General features: G+C 36.9%; 2 protein-coding genes across 2 annotated transcripts in view; one reads left to right on the top strand and one right to left on the bottom strand.

Moving 5' to 3' along the window:
- Window positions 1–1,723: 1,723 nt before the first annotated feature.
- LOC135789653 (muscle-specific protein 300 kDa-like) overlaps window positions 1,724–24,413 on the bottom strand; it is a 44,068-nt gene continuing 21,378 nt past the window's right edge. The window contains 14 exon segments of the mRNA XM_065299582.1: window positions 1,724–2,093; window positions 3,125–3,385; window positions 3,445–3,657; window positions 3,725–4,694; window positions 6,127–6,278; window positions 6,400–6,705; window positions 7,338–10,355; window positions 10,542–10,655; window positions 10,792–10,977; window positions 11,038–14,033; window positions 19,157–21,230; window positions 21,232–22,614; window positions 22,824–22,898; window positions 23,008–24,413. Of these exon segments, the coding sequence (XP_065155654.1) occupies window positions 1,983–2,093; window positions 3,125–3,385; window positions 3,445–3,657; window positions 3,725–4,694; window positions 6,127–6,278; window positions 6,400–6,705; window positions 7,338–10,355; window positions 10,542–10,655; window positions 10,792–10,977; window positions 11,038–14,033; window positions 19,157–21,230; window positions 21,232–22,614; window positions 22,824–22,898; window positions 23,008–24,413 (13,265 nt within the window). The 3' untranslated portion in view covers window positions 1,724–1,982.
- LOC135789655 (uncharacterized) lies at window positions 15,488–19,169 on the top strand. The gene is made up of 2 exons (XM_065299587.1): window positions 15,488–18,024; window positions 18,102–19,169. The coding sequence occupies exon 1, from the start codon at window positions 15,488–15,490 to the stop codon at window positions 17,963–17,965; it is 2,478 nt and encodes an 825-aa protein (XP_065155659.1). The 3' UTR covers window positions 17,966–18,024; window positions 18,102–19,169.

The following is a 24,413-nucleotide window of genomic DNA, read 5'->3' as shown; positions in this document are numbered from 1 at the left end:
CATCATCCTGAGGCATGGGCGTGCGTCGACCATGCGGTGGAGACGGCAAAAGTGGCGATTGTGGTCGTTTCGATTCGTACGTTGTGGTGACAACACTGGATGGCTGGAGATTAGAACGTTTGAGTCCGTGAGCGAGGACTTCAGCATAAGACGAGAAACCGGAAATCGAATCCGTTTCGGTCAGACTTGTCACACTGGTCATACTAGTCGCTGGTATATTACCAAGCGTCTTCGTTTCTTTAATTTCCTTCGAGATAATAGCTTCAGTAACAATCTCTTTTGCTACTACAACTTCTTCTGCTTTAGGCACTATTTCAACAACTTCCTGTTTAGGAACAGGTGCAGGTACAGGTGCAGGTACAGGTGCATGTTTAGGCTTCTGCCTTTTAGGAACTCTAGGTTTATCAAACCTTTCAGAGTGATGATGTTCAGGGGTCCTAGGAGTTGTAGGACGCGGCGGATGTTGAACATGATGCACTTCTTGGTAAACCCTTGTGTGTTGGGGTGGAGGTGCAGCTTGGACTTGAGGTTGTTGATACATATTATCATAAACAAACTCTTGGTATTGCTGAGGTTGGTACATCTCATTAAACTGAATGGCACTATTATCTTGATATAACTGATCACCGGGTGCAATAAAATTCACATAGTTGGGTTGTTGCATCAGACCATATAAATTCTGTTGGAAGTACTGCTCATTGGCATTGCTCGTAACCTGTTGCTGGTAGTAACCCGGCTGGTTGACTAACTGCGGTTGCTCGTAATTGTACACACGAGCTTGCTCGTAGGTCATGTTCATGTTAACATTGGCATTGGACCAGTTTTGATTTGGATGTTGAGCATGTTGTTGTTGTTGATGTTGCTGGGGTCTAGTAACATACTCACTGGGAGTAATGACAGGAGCTTGCATAACTGATCCCGTAGTCATCTTGACAGTTTCTTCAATTTGCTTCTGAATTTGTTCAGAAGTAGTTGTGGGTGGTTCAATTTGACCCATGAGAATTTCAGCATATGTGGTTGATCCAGGAACCCACATAGGACTAGGGGACCTTCCTCTAATATTCATAGGTTGAAGTAGTTGAGGTTGTGGTTCCATTCTGGATACCGGACGTGGATCAACATGAACTTGAACTTGTTGCGGACGTTGCATTGGTTCCTGAATAACAGGTGACTCAGGTTTTGGTGGTCTAGTATCAGGCCTGCGTTTCGGGGACCTTGCCCTTCGCTTAGCGGCTTTTGGTGTTGGAGCTTTGGGTGGTAACTTATCCTGGACATGTTGAACTGGTTCAACATGTTGTACTGGTTGTACTTGGACATTCTCTTCAACCTTTACGTTAACAATAGTTTCAACAGGAGCTTGTTGAACTGGTGTGACTTTAACCTTTTGAATATCCTTGCTTTCTTTTTTGGTAAGTTTGGCAGCGGGTGGTAGTGGTGCGGGTGAGGAATCGCGCGTGCTCGGATTGGTTTTCGGACTGGCGCGACCGAGCAGAGCTTCAGCGTACGAATAGCCGAGCAATGCAGTCTCGCTCGGTAAGGGCTGCACGTAGTACGGGTCCACCCGATGGATGATGGTGAGAAGGTGAGCGATGCGCCTCTGGAACACCTCAATCCGCGCCTGGATTGCCTGCGCCACGCAATTGTGCAAACATCAGTTATTTTGTTTTAAAACCGATCAAATGTGAAAGAAAACAACAAAAAAACAATAAAAATTTAGCACCCATTTTGTTTCTTACTACGATACGTTTATTGCTTGTTTTTGACTTAAAACATACTTTCTAAAACAATTTCAACAAGTTCTTGAATGATAATAATGTCGAATTTTGATTAGGCATACTAGAGATAAACATTGTTATGTGAGTATATCATTTCGGGGTTGAAACAGGCGGAGACAGGCGCGCAGCAAGTGATCATCCCCCGGATATTGAATCCGTTCATTCTTCGTTCTGCGACAGAGTGCGTGCGTTCGCTAAATATCATCGCTAGGTGTCTAACTGCACCGAGTCTGGCGTGCCCCGCTGTAGAATCAACTTGATGTGCTCATTGCGAGCCGCCATTTTAGTTTGTAGCGATCGCACTCGGTCTCTGCACGCCTGATTATTTTTTAATTCGTTCGTATCGTTCGTGTATTTGTCGTATCGTTTAGTGAAGGATATGTTGTGATAAAGATAGATTGAGAATAGGGAAAGCAGCACCGAGTAAATGATGAAAAGAGAAACAAAAACATAATGATAATCCGTGGCAGTGAAACAAAACAATGATCTTCAAATCAACACAAGTTGAAAACAAACAAAAACAAAAACAATCACACTCACGCATCACACACAATAAATATATATTGATGGCGTCGCTGTAAATATGTTTTCCTTTGGTTCGATGGCACTGTTATCATGTAAATGTAATTATTTCAAAATGGCGGTCATGTGAAGCGGTGAATCTGTGCTCGAGTTTGATAAATCGTGAGAAATCCCGGTGCATGTAGGTTAATATACTTGTGTGGTGCATGACGTGATCGAACAAACAAATGCGAAACGTAAAAGCGTAAATACACACACAGAAATCAGTGAAAACTATCAAGCGTAATGTAATAAAGCACAGAGAGAACGTTCTCAGACCGAATGTTTGATATTTCTTGACACAAATCGAATAAAGCAATAAATAAATTCCCAAAATTAGACCAAAAAACATAAAGTAGCCCCGATGCCCCGCGAGGACGTGAGGAAATTTTGAGAGTGGAAACACCTTGATGCAGAATGATATCAGTCGACGTCGGCGATCGGTCAAACTCTACTTACTTGCAGCGCCCCTCTGTCCTCGTCAACTCCCATCAATGACAAGTCACATCAATGTGTTTCCAAATTTATTTACTTCATTTTTTTAGTTTTAAAAAGTTTGTTTTAATTTGTAAATTCCGTACGCGCGTTAAATTTATTTTAATTTCAAGATCAAAGCTTTCAAAAACTTGGCTGTGCTGAATTACGTCGGAAGTATGAATATCACGATTTGCAACCTTGCTGGGTTGCTAATTTTGTCATCGGTCAACTAGCGACTACTTGGTGCGGCGGCACTCGCAAGAAAAACGAAATCGAACTCGCAAGTGTGTCATGGTAAGAAAGAGTCCTACCTGTTGATCCCGAGCAGCTTGGTCACGATCATGGGGCAGATGTGTTGGAGCCATGACTGCTCTCAGCTCCTGCTCTACTTGGACGATCTGTTGACGGAGTTGCTGCACTTCTAGTTGATACTTATCCACTTGAGCAATTGAGGATTCCAATTGTTGACTTTCTCCTTTGATGGTGGAATTCAACGATTCTAAGTCTGCTAAGATCTCCTTTGCTTGGTCGGACACCTTGGCATCTCCACCAATACCGGACCGGAAATGTAGCTGTAAGATAAAGTTTAGTAACCCTGAAAACACCTGAAAATAAAAATAAAAAAATGTACCTGAAGTTTTTCAATAGAAAGACTGATCTTGGTCTTTTGAATAGTAACATCAGCCAACATCTTTTCTCTAAGCGCATGTTGATCCCTTAGAGGTTTCTTTTTGTTCTGTTGCGATTCCAGGGCTTGGTGAGTTTTCTCCATCCATGTCTTGACGTCCTTCATCTTCCTCTCACATTGCTCCCATTCCTCAGCTGTTTCTTGCAACAATGCGTGCTGTAAACAGAAAAAAACTCAAGTGTTTTACTTTAAATTCCTCGTTTTGTGATTAAATCAAACGTACGATCTCTAAAATGTGAACTTCTACTTCAGTCTTGGCTTCTTCTGCTTCTTCCATTTTAAGTGGTAGGTTTCCAACTGAAGTCACAGCTCCGATATGTTCCAATTCCTTCGCCATGTCACTCAAGTTCTTCGTAGCTGCCTTACAAGACTTTACAGCGTTGTTGTAGTCATGAGACTTTTGCCTAGCTTCATGTAGAGTTGTCAGCTTGACTGGATCCTTCAAGAAAGTCCTCTTTTCACCAACCCAGGTCATAACAGTTTGGTAAAGTTGTAAGAATCTCTGCCAAGCATCAATAGTTTCTCCAATTTGTTGTCTCTTCTCATCCAACCAACCTCTAACCTGTTGCAGTTGGTCAGTCAGGTTGTTAATCGTCGATTGGATCAATGGTTTCTCTTCTTCATCCTTGGTCTTGTCAATAATAACCTTCCCGTTTTTGATCAACTTCTCCAAACGGTCTCCAATAGCTCCAATTTCCGATTGAATCTGTTGCAGGTGATCATTAAGCACATGCGGCTCAATAGACCGATCCTGCACTTTTAATTCAGCTTCCTTAATCCACGCTTGCACTTGTTCAACATCTTTAAGGTATTCACCCCTAACGGTCTTGGCTTTTTTGAATTCCCTATCTTTCTCATCCATTGCGTTGATTATAGCTTCCGATAAAAGTTCTAGATTATTAATATCCTGCGAAATGTCAGTGGGGATAAACTGTTGCTTCTTCTCGTAGGTTTCCTTAATGGCACTCAAGTTATCCTTTGCTTTCTTGATGGTTTCCTTGGTGTCCTTGCGTAACGCGTTCAGCTGCCGTTCGGTAACTTCGGTGTCCTCTCCAAACACGTAGAAGTTCTCGACGGTGGCTTGTAGCTTCTGTAAATCTTCTTTATGCGATTGTATCCTATTTAATGCGTCCTCGATTTGTCTCAGGTCCTCTGAGTTCTGTGCTTGCTTGCCGCGGAGATTCTCCAGGAGCCTGCGAACAAATCAAACCAGGTGCGATATGGTTTAGCGATGCGAGTACTTACGACGGCGACGAGTGTTTAGAGTGTTTACTTGACCGAAAGGCGCAAAATGGCAAAGCGCACTTGGGCGCTGAATTCGCGCGCGCGCACCCGCCTAAACGGTGGTTATTTTTAAAGATCGTGTGACCTCCCAGGACATGGCCGTGCCAACGTAAATACCTAACGGAATGCTGCGTTATTATCGCGATATAATCGTAATATTTCGACGGCGCTCCGCCACTTCGCCACTTTGCTAAAAATATTGTGTCGCGCAGCACGTGCCGCTCAAAGCTCAAGCTCAAAACCACAACGCAAACTTTCCTAGCTGTATGTATGGGTTGTGTGTAATGTAATCATTTACAATCACCTTGTCGCGTTTTGGCTGCAAACGTGACAACAAAGCACAGTCGGTTAGTCGGGTGGTGCCGCACGATGACGCACTTTATTTATGTCGAATTTTGAAATTTTCAAAAAGGTTTCACTCGATGAAAACTTTTGCGGCTCGTTATCGTGCTTTCGAAATGTTTGTACTTTTCGTCGGTCGGTGGTACGGAATCGATCGCACGTGGCTTTAATGTCGTTTGTACCAGGAGGTGAAATGGCTCCAGCCATCCAGTTGGGTTCGTGGTTCGAGGCGGTTTACTTTTCGGCAAGCGACAGCCGCATTTCGGACGCCGCGCGTCGCGACGCGACGCATTTAGAAAGTTTTTCAACGCGCATGCGGTTCGCACGTATTTTTGACCACTGCGCGTTCAAACAACCAGGAAGTTAAAAAATACCGCAATGAGCAATCAACAATTTTATGTTTCAACAACCGAAAACCAATTTTGCGCACGTAAATTAAAATCAAAATCAAAATTTTTGAAATCAAGCCAAAATGTGTCACACAAAGTTAAAGAAAAAAACTATATACATATTTACTAATATTATTCAATTGTTGTGCAAAACCGTAGTCACAACTTTAAAAAATTAAATAAAAGAATAGATAACTAGAAGATTGCGTAGGTGGTTTATATTTTTAGATTCTAAGACTAAAAATATCCAGACACCCAGTTACCAGTTAAGAAAACAGGTTTGTGACCCCAAAGATTTGTCATTAGAATGTCTGCTCTCCAAAATGCAGTAATATTTATAGAAATATTAAAGAAAATAGTGTTTTACTAATTATAACCTAATCTAACCTAATCTAACCTCTAAAAATATAACATATGCAACGTGCGAGTTGTCACGTTCACGTTTACGTTGTTCGCGGTCGCAAACAAATTAGATAATCGTTAAATTTTCTCAATCTGTGTATTTCCACGCAACGCTGCTATTCCTGCCTGGCAGGACGCCCGAAAAGGGAACGCGTGCTCGCATAACATAAACATGCGTACTACGCATTAAGCAAAAAAAGCGACTTACTTTTCGTAATGAGCGCCGAGGTTCTTGAGCTTGTCGCCCAGCGCAGTCGCCGAAGCAGCAGAGCATTCCTTCAAGAATCCAAGGATACTCTTTGATTTATCAAGGACTTCGTCGTGGAGATGCTTTAATGAGTCAGCCTCCGATTTCAGTTCCTGAAAATACAAAATTCAACATTACTCAAAATGACTCATCTTAACCTTGACATATATTTTACATACGACTAAAAATATTCTAAAACAATTCATTTTTTTTTAAATTTTGTTCTTGACCTACCTCAATAACATGTTGCGTAGCAATAACTTGCTGTCGATTTCTAACGATGGTATCAACATGTTTGGACTTCTCTTCCACTCCAACGAGGACACTCTCGAAGTGTTGCCACCGCCCCTCAAACACCTCCCAGGCGGCGGCGAGCGCATTCAACGCGTCACGACGCCGCTGCAAATCCGCAACTAACTTCTCCCATTCGTCGCTCACTTCCTTACTCTGACTTTGAATCGTTTGTTTATTCTTCGCGTCTGCTTGTTTGATGATTTCGGTTGCTTTCTGTTGCAGCGAATCCAATTCACCGTGTTGTGCCTTTGATAAATTAAAACAAACTCAATTTACTATCACTACAGCTAAAAACTGATACTTCAAGTAATAACAAGTTACAATTTTGTATTAATCACTGATCAAACACGAAGTAAGGATAAAGATAAAATTTAATCACCGAATTCGCTTGAAACGCGTACTGATTCGTCAATGAAGTACAACTAAATCATCAACAACTGAATTTACGATTGAATGAGTAAAAGTGTAAATTCCTTGACATTAAAACACATGAATTATGTAAATAATAATCACTTAAACTAAAAAAAATTTAACACACCACAAAACGTTGTGTGCATTTCGAGGCTCAATACACGACTGGAATAAAATTCATAAATTTGCAAAAAATGTTCATTTCGCACATGGCGCCTTGTTTGTGGTCAGCACCGGTGTTCATTTCGTAATAACGTAAAACATTTCGATTCGTTGAGCGAACACTATCGCAATGATGATGTCATTCATAAACGCGATCATGATGCTATTTTTGTATCGATTTCATCGACTTGTTTATCAAGGGTATACATAAAATATAAAGTGTTTCAATACCCAACATAATCATTACTTATATATAAATAATAATATTTAGTACACTCTGTATAAATATGTTTACTACAACTCACCTGAATGTCATTCAAAGCATGATTGATCTTCTGTATATTAAAATGGAGCCCAGCCAGAGTTGACACCGGCTCATCGGTGAATCTACTTCGCGCAATCACAGCTTTAACCTTATCCAAAATGGCGCAGTATTCCTTCCATAATTCTGCATCTTGTTCCAGTTGAGCTTTCTGTGATTTTGCCGAATTCAACGTGTTCTTCAACAGTTGCGTACAATTTTGTTGTTCACGACTCAATTCTTCTTGTTCACTTGATGTCAAACTAGGCCAGATCTTATCTGCTGCTTGTTGAATCGTCTGCGAAACCAATTCTTTCATAGTCGCTTCAGTGGAGAAGAATATTTTATGTTCTTCTAAGTCAGAGACAATATTCTCGAAGTCAATTCCTTCTTTGTTTCCTTGTAGTCTAATATCAGCTTCCTTTACCCAATCATAAAGACGCGTTTTTAGAGTATCATAAGTTTCTCTAAGAGATTTATTATTCTCCAAATATTTCTGTCTTTCATCAAGTTCCCTCGGCATTGAAGCAAGGAGAGATTTAGCTTCAGAAAGTTGTTCAGCCAGAGAACTAGGAAGACAATCATCATGTTTACAAGCATCTTGAACATGTTTCACTCTGTCTAGATATTTATTTATTTCAGACGCTAATTCTGTGTGTTTCTTCAAGTGATATTCTACATCTTTCACATCACGTTTTAGGAGAGGGCGTGATTGTGCTGCTGCTTCATTAGCATGTAACCAATCAAGTATTTCATCCAATTCAGCGGCGAGTTTACGATGTTCAGCTGCAGTATTCTCATGAATTTGTTTCTGTTTCTCAACAGCTTTACGTAAAGTATTCAGAGATTGTTTTAGTGTTTGTATTTGTTCTGTAATATTGTTACGATCTTGCGCGGAACCATCACAAGCTATTTGTTGTCCTTTATCAGCTGCTGATGCCAACATTGCTTCACATTCTTGGATTTTAAGTATGACATCGTTATAACGATCGATTTTTTCTTGTATAGTCACACCAGACTTCTCTATATCTCTTACTATTTCGGTGTATTTCGTTATGAAAGTCATAATTTCTGTGATCAACGCGATAAACTGCTCACGAAGTAGAAGAAGTTGTCTTAATCTCGCGATTTGGTCTTCAATTGACTTAATTAATTCATCTTGCAATGAAATAATATTAGAAAGTTCTGCTTTATTAGCTCCAGGAACATCTGATAATTTTGCTTTATTCGCTTTCAGATCTTTCAAGATTCTTTCATAAGTCTGTAAAACATTATGCACATCTTCAACTTTATTACCAATAGGTTTCGCCAATTCTTTAAGTTCATTCTGAATATCATTCATGAAATGAATACTATCTTGAATTTTATTGGCAGCGTCTTTCTGTTGTTGAATATTCTGTTTTAAAGCATTCGTTCTGTCATCGATGATATCTGATATCCGTTTATGTCTGTCTCGCATGTCTTTAAGCAATTCTTGCAATTCTAACTTATCGCTATCAGTTACAGTTGGAATAATAGCTTTTCCTTGCTCGTTAATTTTATCAATATCCCCATTAACTTTCTTTGATTCTTCCTGAAGTTTTATATACTTTACAAGCTGTTCTTCAAGGACTTCTAAGTTAGGAGTACGTAAATCTGTAGATGTTGCAACTTCTGCTTGTTTTAACCAATCGTTACAGGCATTAACACCGCTTTCAAACTCTTTTCTACCTTTCAGTAGATCACGTAAAGAATCGAGTCTTAATTTGGCTTCATTGATGAGTGTTTCGTATTCATCTTTAACTTCATTGAGTAAAGTTTGGAGACGAGCGCGATCTTCCTCGTCACATTCTTTTAAAACATTGTTTCCTAACTTCAAAAGGTCATTAAGGTCACCTTCTCTGAAACTCTTGATTTCTTTGGAGCATTTATTAGCCTGCGCGATTTCATCTTCTACCTTTTTAGTTTTTAGAGGTAAATAACCACTGAGTTTGCAAATATCAGCATTCTTAGCTTTAAGCCAAGCTTTAGCTTTTTCTAGATTACTCTCCAAGTTGTTTCTGGTGTTCAACGCTGCATTAACGCGGTCAATCTCTGATTTTGTTTTTGCAACCAGTTGTTCTTGTTCATTACCCAAGTTCTTCAACAGGGTTTCCAATTGGGATTTCTCACTAGGTTCTAATTCATTCATCATATTAACAACTCTCTTTCCGAGAGTATCTTTCAATACAGCTTTGTTTTCAGCTTCTTTGAGTAGAGTCTTCAAAGATGTTAATCTATCCTCTGCTTTTCTACTTTCAAAACCTAACAATGGAGGATGTTGAAGTTCTGATAGACGTTCTTTACACCAATCTCTTGCTTGTTCAATTTCGTTTCTTGTATCATCAATACCCTTCCTTGTATTGTCCAAAACCTGTTGTTTTCGTTGTAACCTTTTAGCGATATCATTATACCTTCTTTCAACACCTTTCAATTGCTCTTCAACTTGTTGTGAATCAAGATTATTCACAAACTCAATAATCTGCCCTGCCAATCTTTTAACTTCATCAACTCTTTTAGGTCCTTGATCATCAAACTCTGCTTGTAATTCTAAAACAGCATTCTGCTTCTGTGCGCATGTTAAACCACTGCCCTTATCGACAGCATCCACGCGTTTGATGATATTATCGAACCAGTTATTAATAACTTGGATCATTTGGCGATATTCATCGATAATATCTTGATTTGCTTGTTTTTGAGCAATTACATCAGAAAGATCTCTTTCGAGATTGTCTAACATTTTTTCTAACTCTGCATTATCGCCATCACCACTTTGTAAATCAGATTGTAAATAATTTTTACGTTGTTGTAAAGATGACATTAAGTCATTCATAGCGTTTAATTCCTGTTTGGCTGCATCAGCTCTCAATTTAGTTGGTTTAAGCTTCCAGTCTGTTATCGCAGCCTTTTGGCTGACGATCCAGTCTCGGAGGGCCGAGCGTTGCTTGGATTTCTCTTCAAAGTCGGAAACCGTTGCGGTTAGATTACCGAGATGAGATTGAACCTAATTATTATCAAAAATATTAACAATAAAATAAAAAATTTAAAAACCAAAGCATAATTAAAGCCACCGGTATTTTTTTAACTACTTTTTAAATAATGTTAGAATTATAGTTGCTGGTGTATTCTAATACCGATTGCTTTGTGCTAATGTTTTGCAAAATATAATTAATACTTAACAACAACCAACCTTATCAATTTGCATATGCAATTTGTTAATAAAACCATGCGCTTCTAGTTGCTGCAGGAGTAACTTCAGTCTACTTTCAGAATCTCGGTCTGAATTTGAAGTCTCAGTGAGCTTCTATGCGTTTTTTGGTCGCGTAAGCAAAACAAACAAACATACAGTGCGTGATGATTAAAGTTAAACAATCAAAACGTGAACAACACGTGCACAAAAACACTACATTTATTTTTGTTAAAGTAAACTTGGAACTTACCTGATCGATAAGGTCTTCCAACTTGGCCCTCACTTCAAGCTCGCGTTGTGGAATAGGAGCCGAAGGTCCTTCGTCAATGAAACTACCTGGGGTTCCAGGACGACTTATTGATGCTGTAGCAGCTTCACAGGCTTGCACAGCAAGAGCAAGACGAGATTTCTCACCTTGCAATTTGTTATGCATATTCTATAATCACAAACAAAGAATATTTTAAAAAAATAGAAAACACAATATTTTTATAAATACCTTAGCAATTTCAAGTTGTTCCTTGGCTTCCTTCAAAGTTTCAGTTGGTTTCTCAAGATCAACTTGAACGATAGGTTCGTAGGATTCCAAATTACTCATAATACTTTCCAAAGTGTCTTCATACTCCTTAAACTTGGCCAGCGACTCCAAAAGACGTTTCTTTATCTGTGTAGCAGTGTTTAACAGCGAATTATAACTTTCTTGCATGTTACTCAGTTGTTTCTCAATAACTTCTCTAATTTCTGGAGTTGAAGAAACATATCTAGCTATTTGTGCATGACCCATTTTCTTTACATCATCCAAAGTAGCTTGGTAGTTGTTAATATCATTTGTAAGAGCATTATGTTGTTTGATTTGCTCTTCAGTTTGTTCTCTATTACTGATATACAATGAATTATGAGCCATTAGATGGAAGGATACTTGAAGTAACCACTTTTCTGTATCTTGAATGCTTTGATGGTACGCATTGTAATCTAACATCTCTTTCTCCAACTCCATTTTTCTCATGTCACAGTTTTCGCTGATCTTGGCCAAGCGTAGTTGGAACTTCTTAAGTTCATCCCTCAACTTTGGATTCTTTGCCCAGTCTGATAAAGTATCACATTCTCCTTGAAGGCGTTCTAAGTCTGTTTGTTTTGATGTAATTTCATTCTGAATGTTTTTGTATCTTTCCATTTGTGTTTTCATTTCGGAAAGTTCTCCCTTAGTATTTATCTTATCCTTCAAAGTGGCTTCGTTTTCGTTAAGCCAGTTGTTCATAGCTTGTTTGGAAGCATTATAATCCTCCCATCTTGTTAGCGAAACCTTCAATTGGGCTTGAATTGAGTTAAGATCCATGTTTAGCTGATCCCAACTATTCTTCAAAGTAGCCATATCTTCTCGTAAATTATCCTGTTTATCAGCTGGTGCTGTATTGATTGCTTTGGTGAATGCATCTTGTAATGTCGTCAACATTCTCTGTCCTTCTGATAAATTGGTAGCAACACCACGTACTTTGGACATTTTGTCTTTCAAATCACTTTCATCTCCATTACCTAAACATTCTTGAATAACAGAATGAGCTTTGTGTAACCAAGCTTCTAACTCCTTTTTAGCATTCAAGAATTCTGTATGATCAGTAAGGTTCTTCTCAACTTTAGACACCAATCCCTGTGCATTTGTCAACAGATTACTGTAGGCAACCTGTAAGTTAACTGTTTGGTCCCTAACCCAACTCAAAGCACTTTGTTCCATGAGCATTTCACAAGCATCATTTAGCTGTTCCATTTGAACTTTACCACCGTTAACTTTCTCCAACAACACTTTACATCTTTCAAGATCTTCAGGTCGTTTATGTTCAGCTTTCATTTCTTTCTGAACCAAAGCATCATGTTCATTAATCCAGGACTTCATTTTGTTATAAGCCTCACTATAATCTTTCCATGCTTCAATACATTTGTTAAGATTACGATGTGTTTCTTTACAAATATATTGCAAGCCTTCCCATTCGTTCTTCAACTCTTCAATTTCGATTTTAATAGTGTCCTGACCTTCAGATCCTGTTGTTTTCATTACAGAAATACTCAATTCTATAGTTTTATCTACCAATTGGTCACATTCTGGGATTGATTCTAATATTTTACTTATCCTCTTTTCTTTATCTTTGATCACACCAAGTTGTTCATGAAGATCGGAACACTGTTGAGTTTCCACTCTTGTTTTCCTAATCCATTCATAAGCCTCATCGTAAGATTTCTTATATTTCTCATGTTCTTTAACTTGTTCTTGTAGTTGTTTAATTGATTCTGCAACTTGCACCTTAAGAGCGTTGTATTTATCAAAACAAGCTTCATACTCAGGTAAAACTTTTTGATCACTAAGTTTGGAACGAAGTTTATCAACTAAATCATGATGGCTACCAATTTCTTTCTGAATATTCCTGAACTTTTCAAGTTTAGCTTTCTTTTCACTGAGGTCATTCAAATCTTCACCGTCAGTTTGCATCTGTGCTTCAGTTTCCTGTAACCAGTCATTAAGCACTTTGTATGCCTTAGCAATATCTTCAAGTTGTGTTGCTCTATTCTGCAATTTAGTTCTAATATCATTCACGTCCACCAAAAGTTTTTCCATGTCTTGTTTCAAAGTCTCAGTATCTTCCTGAATTTTAGCCGCGCCACTTTGTTCAGTATTCATAATAACCCTCTCTTTCAACTCCATAATATATCTCAGTTTATTTTGTCCTTGTTCTAACATTGTCCTAATACCTTTGACAATCTGTAGTTTATTATTGACTTCATTCAAAGTATTAGGAATTTCTGAACATTCATTGAGTTTATCGCGAGTTCTAAACACCCAGTCTTGACATTCTTGATACAGGGTGTTGTGTTGTTGATGTTCTTGATAATGCATTTCTAAACGTCGCATAACTTCCTTCGCCAAAGATAATAACGCGTTGTATTTGGTAGACATTTGTGTAACAGCATTACTAATTCTTGTATCTGCACATGTTTCCAATAAAACTTGCGCTCGCATATTCAACCTGTCTAATTCCCTCTGCCAGTCAAACAAAGTCTGTAATTGAACTTGGAATTGTTCAAGAAGCATACGTTTCTCTTCTAGACTATCCTGTAATTTGTTATAGGACTGTACCAATTCTTCTGTCTGTGCAATCCATTCAGATGCCTCTTGATAATGTTCTTCATATTCTGTCCACTTAACAATTCCAACTTCAAGAAGATTTTTACTGTTATTAACAGAATCAACGTAATTATCAAAGTCATCCTGAAGTAAACCAATTTCTTCTTCGATAATATCTTTATCTTGAACATCAGCGCAATGCAAAGCAACATCTCCTTGTTCAAGAGCAAATTCTAACTTCTTTTGACCGTCGTTTAATTCGTTGAGTAATACTTTAAGTTGTGCAAGTTTTGAAGCAAGACTTTCTTTATCACCTGTTGGTTCTGAGCATTTACTCAGACGTTCTTTGGAGTAACGAATCCATTGAACAAAGTCATTTGCTGAAACCAAGCAACACGCAAAGTCAACAAAACTGGCATAAATGTCACGTGAAATTTCAAAATCAAAAGTCAGTTAATCACAATGTCACCTACTATGTACCTATTATGTACCGTTTTCTATTTATAGTTTTATTGATTATTTTATTCATAGAACACACTCATAGTTTTGAGCAAGTTTTAGATTTTAGAAAAAGCCGTAACAATATAAATAGCGATGGCATCATGGAAACGCCACAGTTATACAAAAAGAAATCACATCATCATCGATATGACGATATTGAGTTTGTACCACATCGCTTAAGACAAGTCAAATACAACTTTGAACACAACTTTAATCCGTACGATGAAGACACGCGATTGAAAAATAGAAAACATTACTTTCGACGAAAACAAAGAAGAACTACAATTGACTTTTTACCAGATCTTTCTAACCGAAAAAGTATTAATAATATCAACGAAAATGTTAATTTTATTGGTCATGGCATTGGTGGTGAGAGTAGAAAACCGCCAGCACAAATCAAACATCATGGTGACGAATATCAAATTATTACACATACGCCGCAACCTGTTAGAACTAAAGTTATTGTTAATTCCCATGCAGCTATGGATGAATTACCAGAAATACAGATCACACCAAGAACGTTCGAAACGGAAGCAACTAAATCCATTTTGAATTTGAATAAACTCGATATGCTTGAAAATTCGGAAGCTCAAAAGAAAGACGATGTTCGAATGATGACTGCAGAAGATTATAACACTAACATTAAACATTTACAAGATATTGTTGAAAGAAACAATGTTAATTTAAACCGGATGTATAAAAAAGACTATTTTAATCGCGACCGAGATTATGCAAGATTTTCAACTCCTACAACGACAATAAATCCACAAATAGAAGATGAAGGAATTATTGAAATTATTGAACCACCTCCTAAAAGTTATCAGAATGTTATTCCAAAGAGTAATGTTGATAAATATGATGAATCTGACATAAAAACATTGAGACCAAGTGAAATTTTGACAATATTTGGACCTGAAGTTGATTCTAATAATGATAACCCACTTAGAGATAATGTAGAACCCCCGAAAGAACCAAAAGTGAAAGTTAGTTATTTTAAACTTAATTTCAAAGAATCTGATGATAAGCCTTACATAGAAATATCGACTAATATGCCTTTATCAAGACAAAACATGGTGGAATCATTACCAACGTTACGTTCAGAACGATTCAAAATACAAAACTACCAGTGTTCCACGAGAATGAAGATGAAGATATTAATAAATGTTGTCATATAACAACTCATCAGGAGACATGTCATCCTAGTGATGATCTAACAGAAATAACAACTAGAGAAGACCAAGATCAATTTGGTGATATTACTGTACATGTTCGACGCTCCACTTCAAAATATGTTTATCTAAATCCTGAATTGAATAATCCTTACAAGGCGACAATGCAAACACATATAAATCAAAATTCAATGGAAAATGAAAAACTTACAACAGAATTGCCACAAACGGGTGTAATAAGAGAATTAAACAAACGTTTCTTTCATTTTGGTAAAAAATCTGAGAAAAAACAACATCCTGGCAGAATACAGTCTGATAAAGTTAAAGATAAACTTTTTTATGAACCTCAAGCGCAAAAATATGATAAGAATAAAGTGCAACATTATCCACCACAGAATAAAAAAATAACTCCTGCATTTATTGGGCCTCAATATACGACGAGTAGTTCAACTAGAAAATTTGATAATAAACAATTATCGAGTTTATCCAACGAAACAACAGAACAATCTGATTTAAGTTTGTTTAAAGAATTAGATGATATTAATCAAAAATTACGAGATAGTATCAATGAAGTGAAGAGTTATCATACAATGGTTTACGGAAATATTCATAAACCTGGTCATATTGTGTCAAAAATGGTACCACCAACAATGGATTATGAAACAACGGAAAAATTAAGTCCACGTTACTTCTGGGATGAAGATTTGGACCAAAAAGAATCGCCAAAAATGAATAAAAACTACAAAAGTAATAGCAACGCTGTGGATTCAGAATTTCGTAACAGAATGACCGAGACAGACAACTGTAAACCATCTTGTAAATCCATACACACTCAAACTACACATGGTGATCCATTATTGAGGGTTTTCGCAAATAATAACTATCCGGTACAAGCTGATGAGATTAATAATATTGCTTATCATCCCAAATATAAAACATATAGAGAATATTCAACGCAATCATCAAATGAGTACGATTTTGGTCCAAGTTTCCTCACAGAAAAAATGGATCCATTTCTAAACTCCGACTATTCAAGACTGAACCAGAGAAATATAGCAAATTTAATGCGAATGAAAGCACGGAGTAAAAATGTAGAACCACTGGAACCGAAATACGATTCCATTTACAATCGGGTCGAACCAAAGGGATCCTATGATTTGCATAATGTAAGTAAAATTTCATTTCATGCAATGATGCCGAAACAGTTTCCTAACAAGGTGTTGACAACGGCGATGCCCTTTGAAACGCTCACGAATAAAGGAACACATTCAAATCTTATTTTTGTTTCTGAACCTCAAGGACGCAGAGGACGTCAGGGTCGACCGCAGTTATGGCACTTTGGAGCTGGTGTAAAAAATCAACCATATCTCGTCGAAATGAAAAGAGAGAATCCCAGTGTAGATAACTTTGGAGGTATCACAAATTCTGCATTTACACTAGTGAATAAAAGACCTATAATACAAAATCAGTTAACTTCAGAAAATATGGATTTGGAAGATAATGTACCAATTGTGTATCCAAGACATTACGTTCTAAAACCTTTGGCCGAAGACCAACCAAACGACAGAATAAACATAGAAAGAAAAAGTAATGATAACAGCAATGATTACATCAGTTCCCCAACTGGAAGACTAAACAATCTGAATACGAATTTTAACAGACGCATTGGAACTAATAATGTAAGAGTCGACGATCTAAATAGTAAAGGTTCATCCTGTTCACCTCTTCAATCTCCAAAAATGCATTCCCAAGTAGCCAGTTATAAAATTTCTACAATGCCTTATGTAATTCCAGAATCTCAAATATATAATATACCAGAACCCGAACCCTGCAATCCCCCCACACCCGCAATAGACGACCATGATGATTTACTGGCATGTGATGATACAACCATACCACCAGTCCCCTCAGCTGGGTGTGAAGCTGAACCAATTACAGAATATACACCTTCAATTCCAGTAGAAATAACAACGTGTGAACCCGAAACAACTCCAATGCCTTTTAAATGTGGAACACCTGATGAAACAGATTATGATGCTGATGAAATTAAATCATCATCGTGTCCTCCAAAGAGTGATAACTCATATGTGCAACAACAGAGAATAATACACTTACAGGATCAATTGACGAGGTTAGAAGCAAAAGATAAATTCTATGAAGTTGAAAGAATTCAAATGCAAGCAGACGCTATAAAATCTCTAATACCACTGAAACAAATGATTGTTAGGTTAATGGAGGAAATTGATTTGATTTTAAAGAAGATTATTGATATGGAACAATTTCCACAATCGCCATCCGTTGCGGAACAATGTCAATCAAACCAAAATCATTTCAATGCTTTGGTTGAAGGCTTAACAGAATCTCAACGTACAATTAAACGTATTGAGAGTACTCTGGAGAAGATTGCTGAAAATGCAAGTGATTTGAAGGAGGAAAATGAAATAGGTTTAGACGAAGCCAAATTGAGAATGTCAGGAATATCCTGTCGTTTGGATAAAGAAAAACGAAGAATAATGGATGAGCAAAACAAACAATTAGTAGCACAACAATGTAAGAAACAAACAAAACGAAGGAATAAAAAGTTTCGTTTGTTTCGATGGAAGAGAATGTTGCAAGAAGCCATTGACATGTTGTCAAAATAGGTTTTGAAACATACTTATTTGTCAGTGATGGCATTCTGTGTGTCCGTTGTGACAATTCTGTAAGTGTCATTAAACGTTTCAGTCATGAACGAGCGGAAAATTTTGGTGATGTTAATTTTTGTTTGTATATTCATAGGTTCTAGCGCCGGAGTGGTGACCACTGATAGTGAAAGCGATGACTACAATGATATATCATTGGTGCTTGATAAAGAACAGAGAACCACTCCTGGAGGACGCAAAGCGACATCTAATGAAGATAAAAATGCAGGGATTAATTCACTGCAGAACTTTAATGACAAAGATGTTTATGATTTTATGAACATTCTGGGACCTTGTGATGACTACGATGAATGTCAACAACAGAAGGGATAAAATCTACTACAACCCCATCATCAATATGGCGGATGTTTCATTTATCTCAGGTGTTTATACCGGCTCCATCCCATAATAATATAAAAACTGGCAAGATTAATAAGAAAAAAGTGCATGCAAGGAAATCTCTTTTAAACCATATCAAAGATATGAAACGTAAAAGAAAGCAATCTGTAAAGATGAGAAATGTTGGTAATTTGCAACCAAGACAACATTGACAAAGTCAAAAATTGATTATCAGTCATGCGTCAAGTTAAATTTTCGAAAACATGGTATCAATTTTGGAATTATTCATAGTTTTATTATTTATTTTATTGGTTATGATTGGGCCTAACAATACCGCACCTAATTATTCCTCAAAACATTACGGGGGAAAGTTTAAATGCACAGGAGAATTGTATAAACCACATCACGCATTTAACTGCAACCCAATTAGCAAAAGTTCTTCGACAATAACCTCAACTATAAAGACAAGTATAGAAACGTCAACTATAACTGGAAGTACTCTAAATTCTTTTGAACTATGGAAGTTAACAAAAGTCTACTGCTTAGATAGCCAGTATAACCTAGAAGAAATTGCAACACTTCCTTTACCAACAGAATATCCTACATCAAATTTCGGAGATCATTCATTAGGAATACATTATCCTTACAAACTGAAAAGAAGAAAATCACGGCGATCGAGAGAAACTAAATTGAAACGAAACATTGTAGAAACCTTGAAAAGAATACTCAAGATTGAAGAAAGTTTACTCAAAACCGATGTCACTTAATATAAATGTTAGCTTGTAAGTTTAACTAAAAGTAAATAACACTCACCGGCATCGACAAACGCTTGATGTTGTTCCACGGTTTCCTTTTGTTTGGCATACAACTCCTTCGCATGTTTTGTTAGGGATTCATATTTCGTTGAAATTTCTGAAGCTGGAGCACCTTGCATCAAATTATCAGCTTTGGATGTTACCGATTGAATCATTGGTTCAAATGAGACAATATCTTGAACGATGTTGTTGGTTTCCCGAAGGGTTGCTTTACGTTCACCGATTGGTAATGAACTTAAACCACTTTGACCCTTTTTAGCTGTCACCTTTTGTTCACAAACCTGTTGTAATTTAGCTTCTCTATCAGTTATCCATTGTTGGAGTTGTGAGTAAGAGGAATCATAGTCTGCCCATTGAAGAAGAGCTGTTTCTAGGTGCACCTTTGCCGTGGACATCTTCTTGATGAGTTTCTCCCAATCTGATTGTAATTCTTTAATTTCGTTGTTGATTCTATCTCTACCATCAGATTTTGTATTACGAAGCACTTTTTCACCACTGTTGATTGTTGTATGAATCAAGTTTTGTCCTTCTTCGCGTTTTCCTAAGAGTTTTTGCACTTCTTCAAGACGTCCCTGAAGGGTATCTTTACTTGTGGTGTTGGCTCCTTCTGAACAATTTCTGATCAATTCACGAGCATCATCGATCCATTTTCTGCTCTTAGTTAGATTCTTCTCGTATTCTTTGTGTTGATCATGATTGGTTTCTACTTTCTTCAACACATCCTTTGCCAAGTTGATTTCTACCTGGTATCTTGAATTCAAAGCTTGTAGTTGATTGTTTACGTAGATATCCAAAGGTGAATTGAGGAATTTCTTAGCAAATTCGTTGAATTTGTCAAAATCCTTTTTGCCATTGTCTAGTTTTTGTAAGATTTCTTTGACGTCTTTGACTTGTTTTGCTTTCTCTGCTAAATTGCTAGATAAAGCTATTTTTTGGTTCTTGGTTAAGATAGCGATCTGTTGTAACCAGTCAGAGAGACGTTCATATTCATCCTTGTATTCCCGCCAGTGTAGAAGTACAACTTCAAGTTGTTCTCTTTGATCTCTTAATTCCTTGAAAAGTCTTTCGAAGGATTCCCTCAAAGCACGAATCTCGTTTTTGATCACATCCTGTCCTGAAGTGCTTGTATTTGGTAGAACTACTTGTGCAGTATGATCTAAAGTATCCAACAACACTTCACCTTGTGCTTGTTTGTTCAACAGAGCATCCAAAGGAGCAGAAAACATCTCAACAGACAATTTGTCACCAATTGGTTTTTGTTTAATTTGTGGAATCTTTTCTTGGGCTCTAGTCAACCATCTTTGGAACTCTTCATAAGCTTCTTTATAAGCTTTGTGATCTCTGAATTGATGTTCACGTGCATATAAAAGTTTTGTAATCTTATTAGACAAATCATCAAATTTATCCAAAGTAACTTTAGCTTCTTTAGCAGATTGACGTTGTTGTTTACTATTAAGTAATTCAGTTACTTTATTTCTAATGTTATCAACCTCAATCTTTTCACAACGGACTTTTTCTTCAACATTTTGAAGCCGATCAAGTTGTGATTTCTTTTCTGGTATGTTAGATTGTAGAACTGACAGTTCATCAACCTGTTGCTGCATCCATTCAATAGTTTTGTTGAGTCCTTTGGTTTGATCAAACAATCCAGCCCATTTTCTAAGACTATCATCCAGAATAGCTTTGGTGTCAATCATTTTAGACGCTAACAGAGACCATTGATCTGATAGTTTAGCCAGAGCATTGTTAACCTCTGCGTGACCTTCTGGTGCGGTATTTGCGAGAACAATCTGTGCCAATTCTACTAAATTCTGTATCTTACCAAAACCTTCTTCTTTAAATACAATTAAATCTTGTAATATCGCCATTTTCTTTTCTAGGTCTTTCTGTGAGGCAGCTCCTAAGTCTGAGCAATAGTTTAATTTGTTCTTAATATCATCTAACCAATGTTCAGCACTCTTAATTTTATTGTTGAAATCTTGATGATTTGCAACATATTGCTGCCAACGTGTTGTCAAATCCTTTACTTTATGATACAATTGTTGATATTTTACGCCCATTTCAGAAATCAAGTGAACTCCTTTGACTTAAACCTTTATGTAACATCTGAGCTTTTTCTGTAACGGAATCAATTTCTAACTCCTTTGCTCTAACTTCTCCTTGTAAATTTTTTAAAACTTCCAGTTGGTCGACCTTTTCATCAGCAGTTGATTTCAAATCAATTGAATGTAATTCTGTGTCTGTGTTTCTTAACCAAGCCATGATGCTGTCTTTCAATGTTTCAAATTCGTTCCAGTGTTGTTGTTTCAGTTCCAATGCATCTATTAAACTGTCAATTGTAGAAACCATAGCAGACCAGTCCTTGGTACAATTATCTACCTCAGTTCGAATTGCAGGCTGACCATAATCAATAGTAGCTGGGATGACTTTTTCGCCAAGTGATCTGATACTTGTTATTCTTGCTTCTTCTTCAGGGAGAGACGCCTTCAAAGCTTTGAGTCTGTCTAAGTTAGAAATCAAAGTGATTCTTTCTACGTCTACATCACCCCATGAAGAAATGGAACTTGTAGTGTTACTCATCCAATCATTCAAAGCACCAGTAGCTTTAGAGAACTGTTGATGATCATTTGTAATGACTTCATATTGTTCAACAAAGCCTTGTGCACGTTTCAACAATTTCGCATGTTGATCAGAAATTGCCTTCATCTGTTGATTAATCTTCTCGTTGACTTCCGGTAAATTATCAACATTATCTTTTAAGTCAATAATATCTTCTTGATGGAGAATTACATCATGTACTAAATTTCTGTAAACTTGCAATTGATCTTTCTTTTCTTGTAGAGTAGCTTTCAATTCTATTTCTTCCGGAAGTTGCTTAACGATTTGCTTAAGCCATGTTTTCATTGCTTCCATTGAATCTTCAAAACCACTTAGTCTACTCAACCTAGTTTTCAGGTCTCTATCTGTACTATTAATACCGTCATATAAGAGTTCTAAAGTTTGTTGTAGTTCTTGTAACTGAATACTAATGATTTCTCTGCCTTCATGTCCAGTGCTCTGATACAACTTCTCTCCTAATTCAATAGTATTGTTCAAAAGGGAAGTAGCACTTGTTTGTTGTGAGAGTAATTCTTCAAGTAAATTTATTTGATCGGCGATTGCCGATTTTGATCCACTCTTCAAATTCTCCAAACAAGTATCAAATCTACCTTTAGCTGCCGCAATCCAATCACTGCATTGGCGATATTTTTCGTTGTATAATTTATGATCAGCAACAGCTTGTTCGCATTTCTTAACAATTTCTTTCGCAGTGTTCTGGATGCTTTGGAATCTTGAAGAAACTTGTTGTACACTGACGGATATCCTGGTGTCTCCACTGCTTTCAACCAATTCGGTGGAATCATCGGTGAGTTTGTCAAAATCAGCTTCGTTGTGTCTCAGACTTACTATCAAAGCCTATTCGAGAAATAAAGTTAATTAATTTTGGGAAATTAAATGTAGAAACATGGATTATTACGAGAACATAGATAAAATTAAAAACATTTATAAAAGTACAGAATACAGAGATTTGAAGATACCATCACCTTGAATAAGACATGTAACATGCTATAATCTTAGAAAATTGAAATCATGCAGACATAATTTGCTCATGACATCAATCTTACTTGTTCTAAATGATCGGATAGTTTTGTAAACGCCTTTACGTCAGCAGCACGTGACTCCACGGTTTTACACAACTCCTAATATTTTTCAAAACAAAAACACAAAAAGTTTTAAAAATAAAATAAATAAAAATTAAAACAAACAAAAAGCATTTATAAAACATAAGATAAATCTAATATAATTTACCTGATATCTTCCGAATTGTTCCTGTTTTTCTTCCACAGTATTCCTGAATCCATATCCTTTGAGTAACATCTCAGCATCCGTCAACCACGCAAGTAAACGATCCATAATAGTATCATACTCGTTCCATTGATCAAGCCTCTGCTGTAATCTTCTTTGTACATCATTCATGGAAGTGGTAAACTTCTCCAAATCAAACTTTAGATTCGCCATATCTTTCTTCATCGCTTCTTTTGCTCTTGCCGGTAATACATTCGCTTTAGTCTCGATATGCTTTTCAAGTTCAGATAATTTTATCTGTGCTTCTGGAAGCTGATCAGCAATCTTGGTAACCTGTTGTAATCGTTCTTCTAAAATAGCTTTATTGCCAGAATAGTCTGAATATCCAGCGAGTTTATCCCAGAGTCCTTTCTGGTAATCTTGAAGTAATTTCTGTGTGTCATAGAATTGTTGGTAAACACCAAGACAATCTTCCAACTGTGATATTATATCATTGGAGTGTTTCAATAAATTTTGATATCTCGTATTGATTGAAGTAATAGTTCCTTCAACTTCGGAAGCCTTTTCTTTGTTATTTGTAAGTTGAACGATGATGTGAGCTTTTTCTGTGACACCTTCAATGACACGTTTGTGATTAATAATCTCTTGAAGATTTGTTTTGTATTTTAATAATTTAGCACGAACTTCTTGGACACTAGTCCATGTTGAAGGATCAACCTGCATCACCTTCTCCATTGAGTCCAACCATGCCAAAACTTGATGTAAGTTATCTTGATATGAACTCAACTGCAAACTTTGACTTTCCATGAGTTTTTGTTGGAGTTTAACACCTTCATCGAATTTATCCCAACGGTCACGAATATTCCTCAATTCATTCCGGATAATTTCACGTCCTTGCGCTGCTGTATCCGGGAATAATCTTTCTCCCATTAGAATAAGACTATTTACTTTAGGCTCACCTTGTTCTTTCTCTGAGACTAATAATTGTATTTTACTTGTGGTGGCTTCAATATTATCTCCTAAATCATCAGCTTTAAGTGTAGCTAAATGTTTTTCTAATGGAGTCAACCAATTAGACACATCTTCCAATTTTTCTTGGTAACTCTTATGATCATCAACCATATTCTGCCAACGGTTGAATACATCCTTACACAATGAATGTAATGATTGATAACGTGTAGTAATGTTGGATATTAAAGGTTTTATACGTTGAGACATACTTAGTTGGAGTAAAGCATGACTTTTATCAACAAACGCATCAACATTCTTCTCCTTAGCAACAACTTCATCTTTAGCAATTGTAATCTTCTTGAATTGTTCCAGTTTATCTTTATGTGTAATCTGCAAAGGTTGATCCCTAAATGCAGTTTCGGTGGTTTTGAACCAAGTTGTAAGATCTTCTAACTCTT

The sequence above is a fragment of the Atheta coriaria genome, unplaced genomic scaffold (genome assembly GCF_025399875.1).
Source record: "Atheta coriaria isolate IRGN ID8LTWV9N9 unplaced genomic scaffold, Caltech_Dcor_3.1 hic_scaffold_3_pilon, whole genome shotgun sequence".
NCBI lineage: Eukaryota > Metazoa > Arthropoda > Insecta > Coleoptera > Staphylinidae > Dalotia > Dalotia coriaria.
Note: the sequence above shows the minus strand (reverse complement) of the source record. Positions and strands in the feature narration are given on the sequence as shown.

Excerpts from the sequence above, each read along its gene's own strand:
- LOC135789655 (XM_065299587.1), top strand. The coding sequence starts at position 15,488 with ATGCAAACACATATAAATCAAAATTCAATGGAAAATGAAAAACTTACA.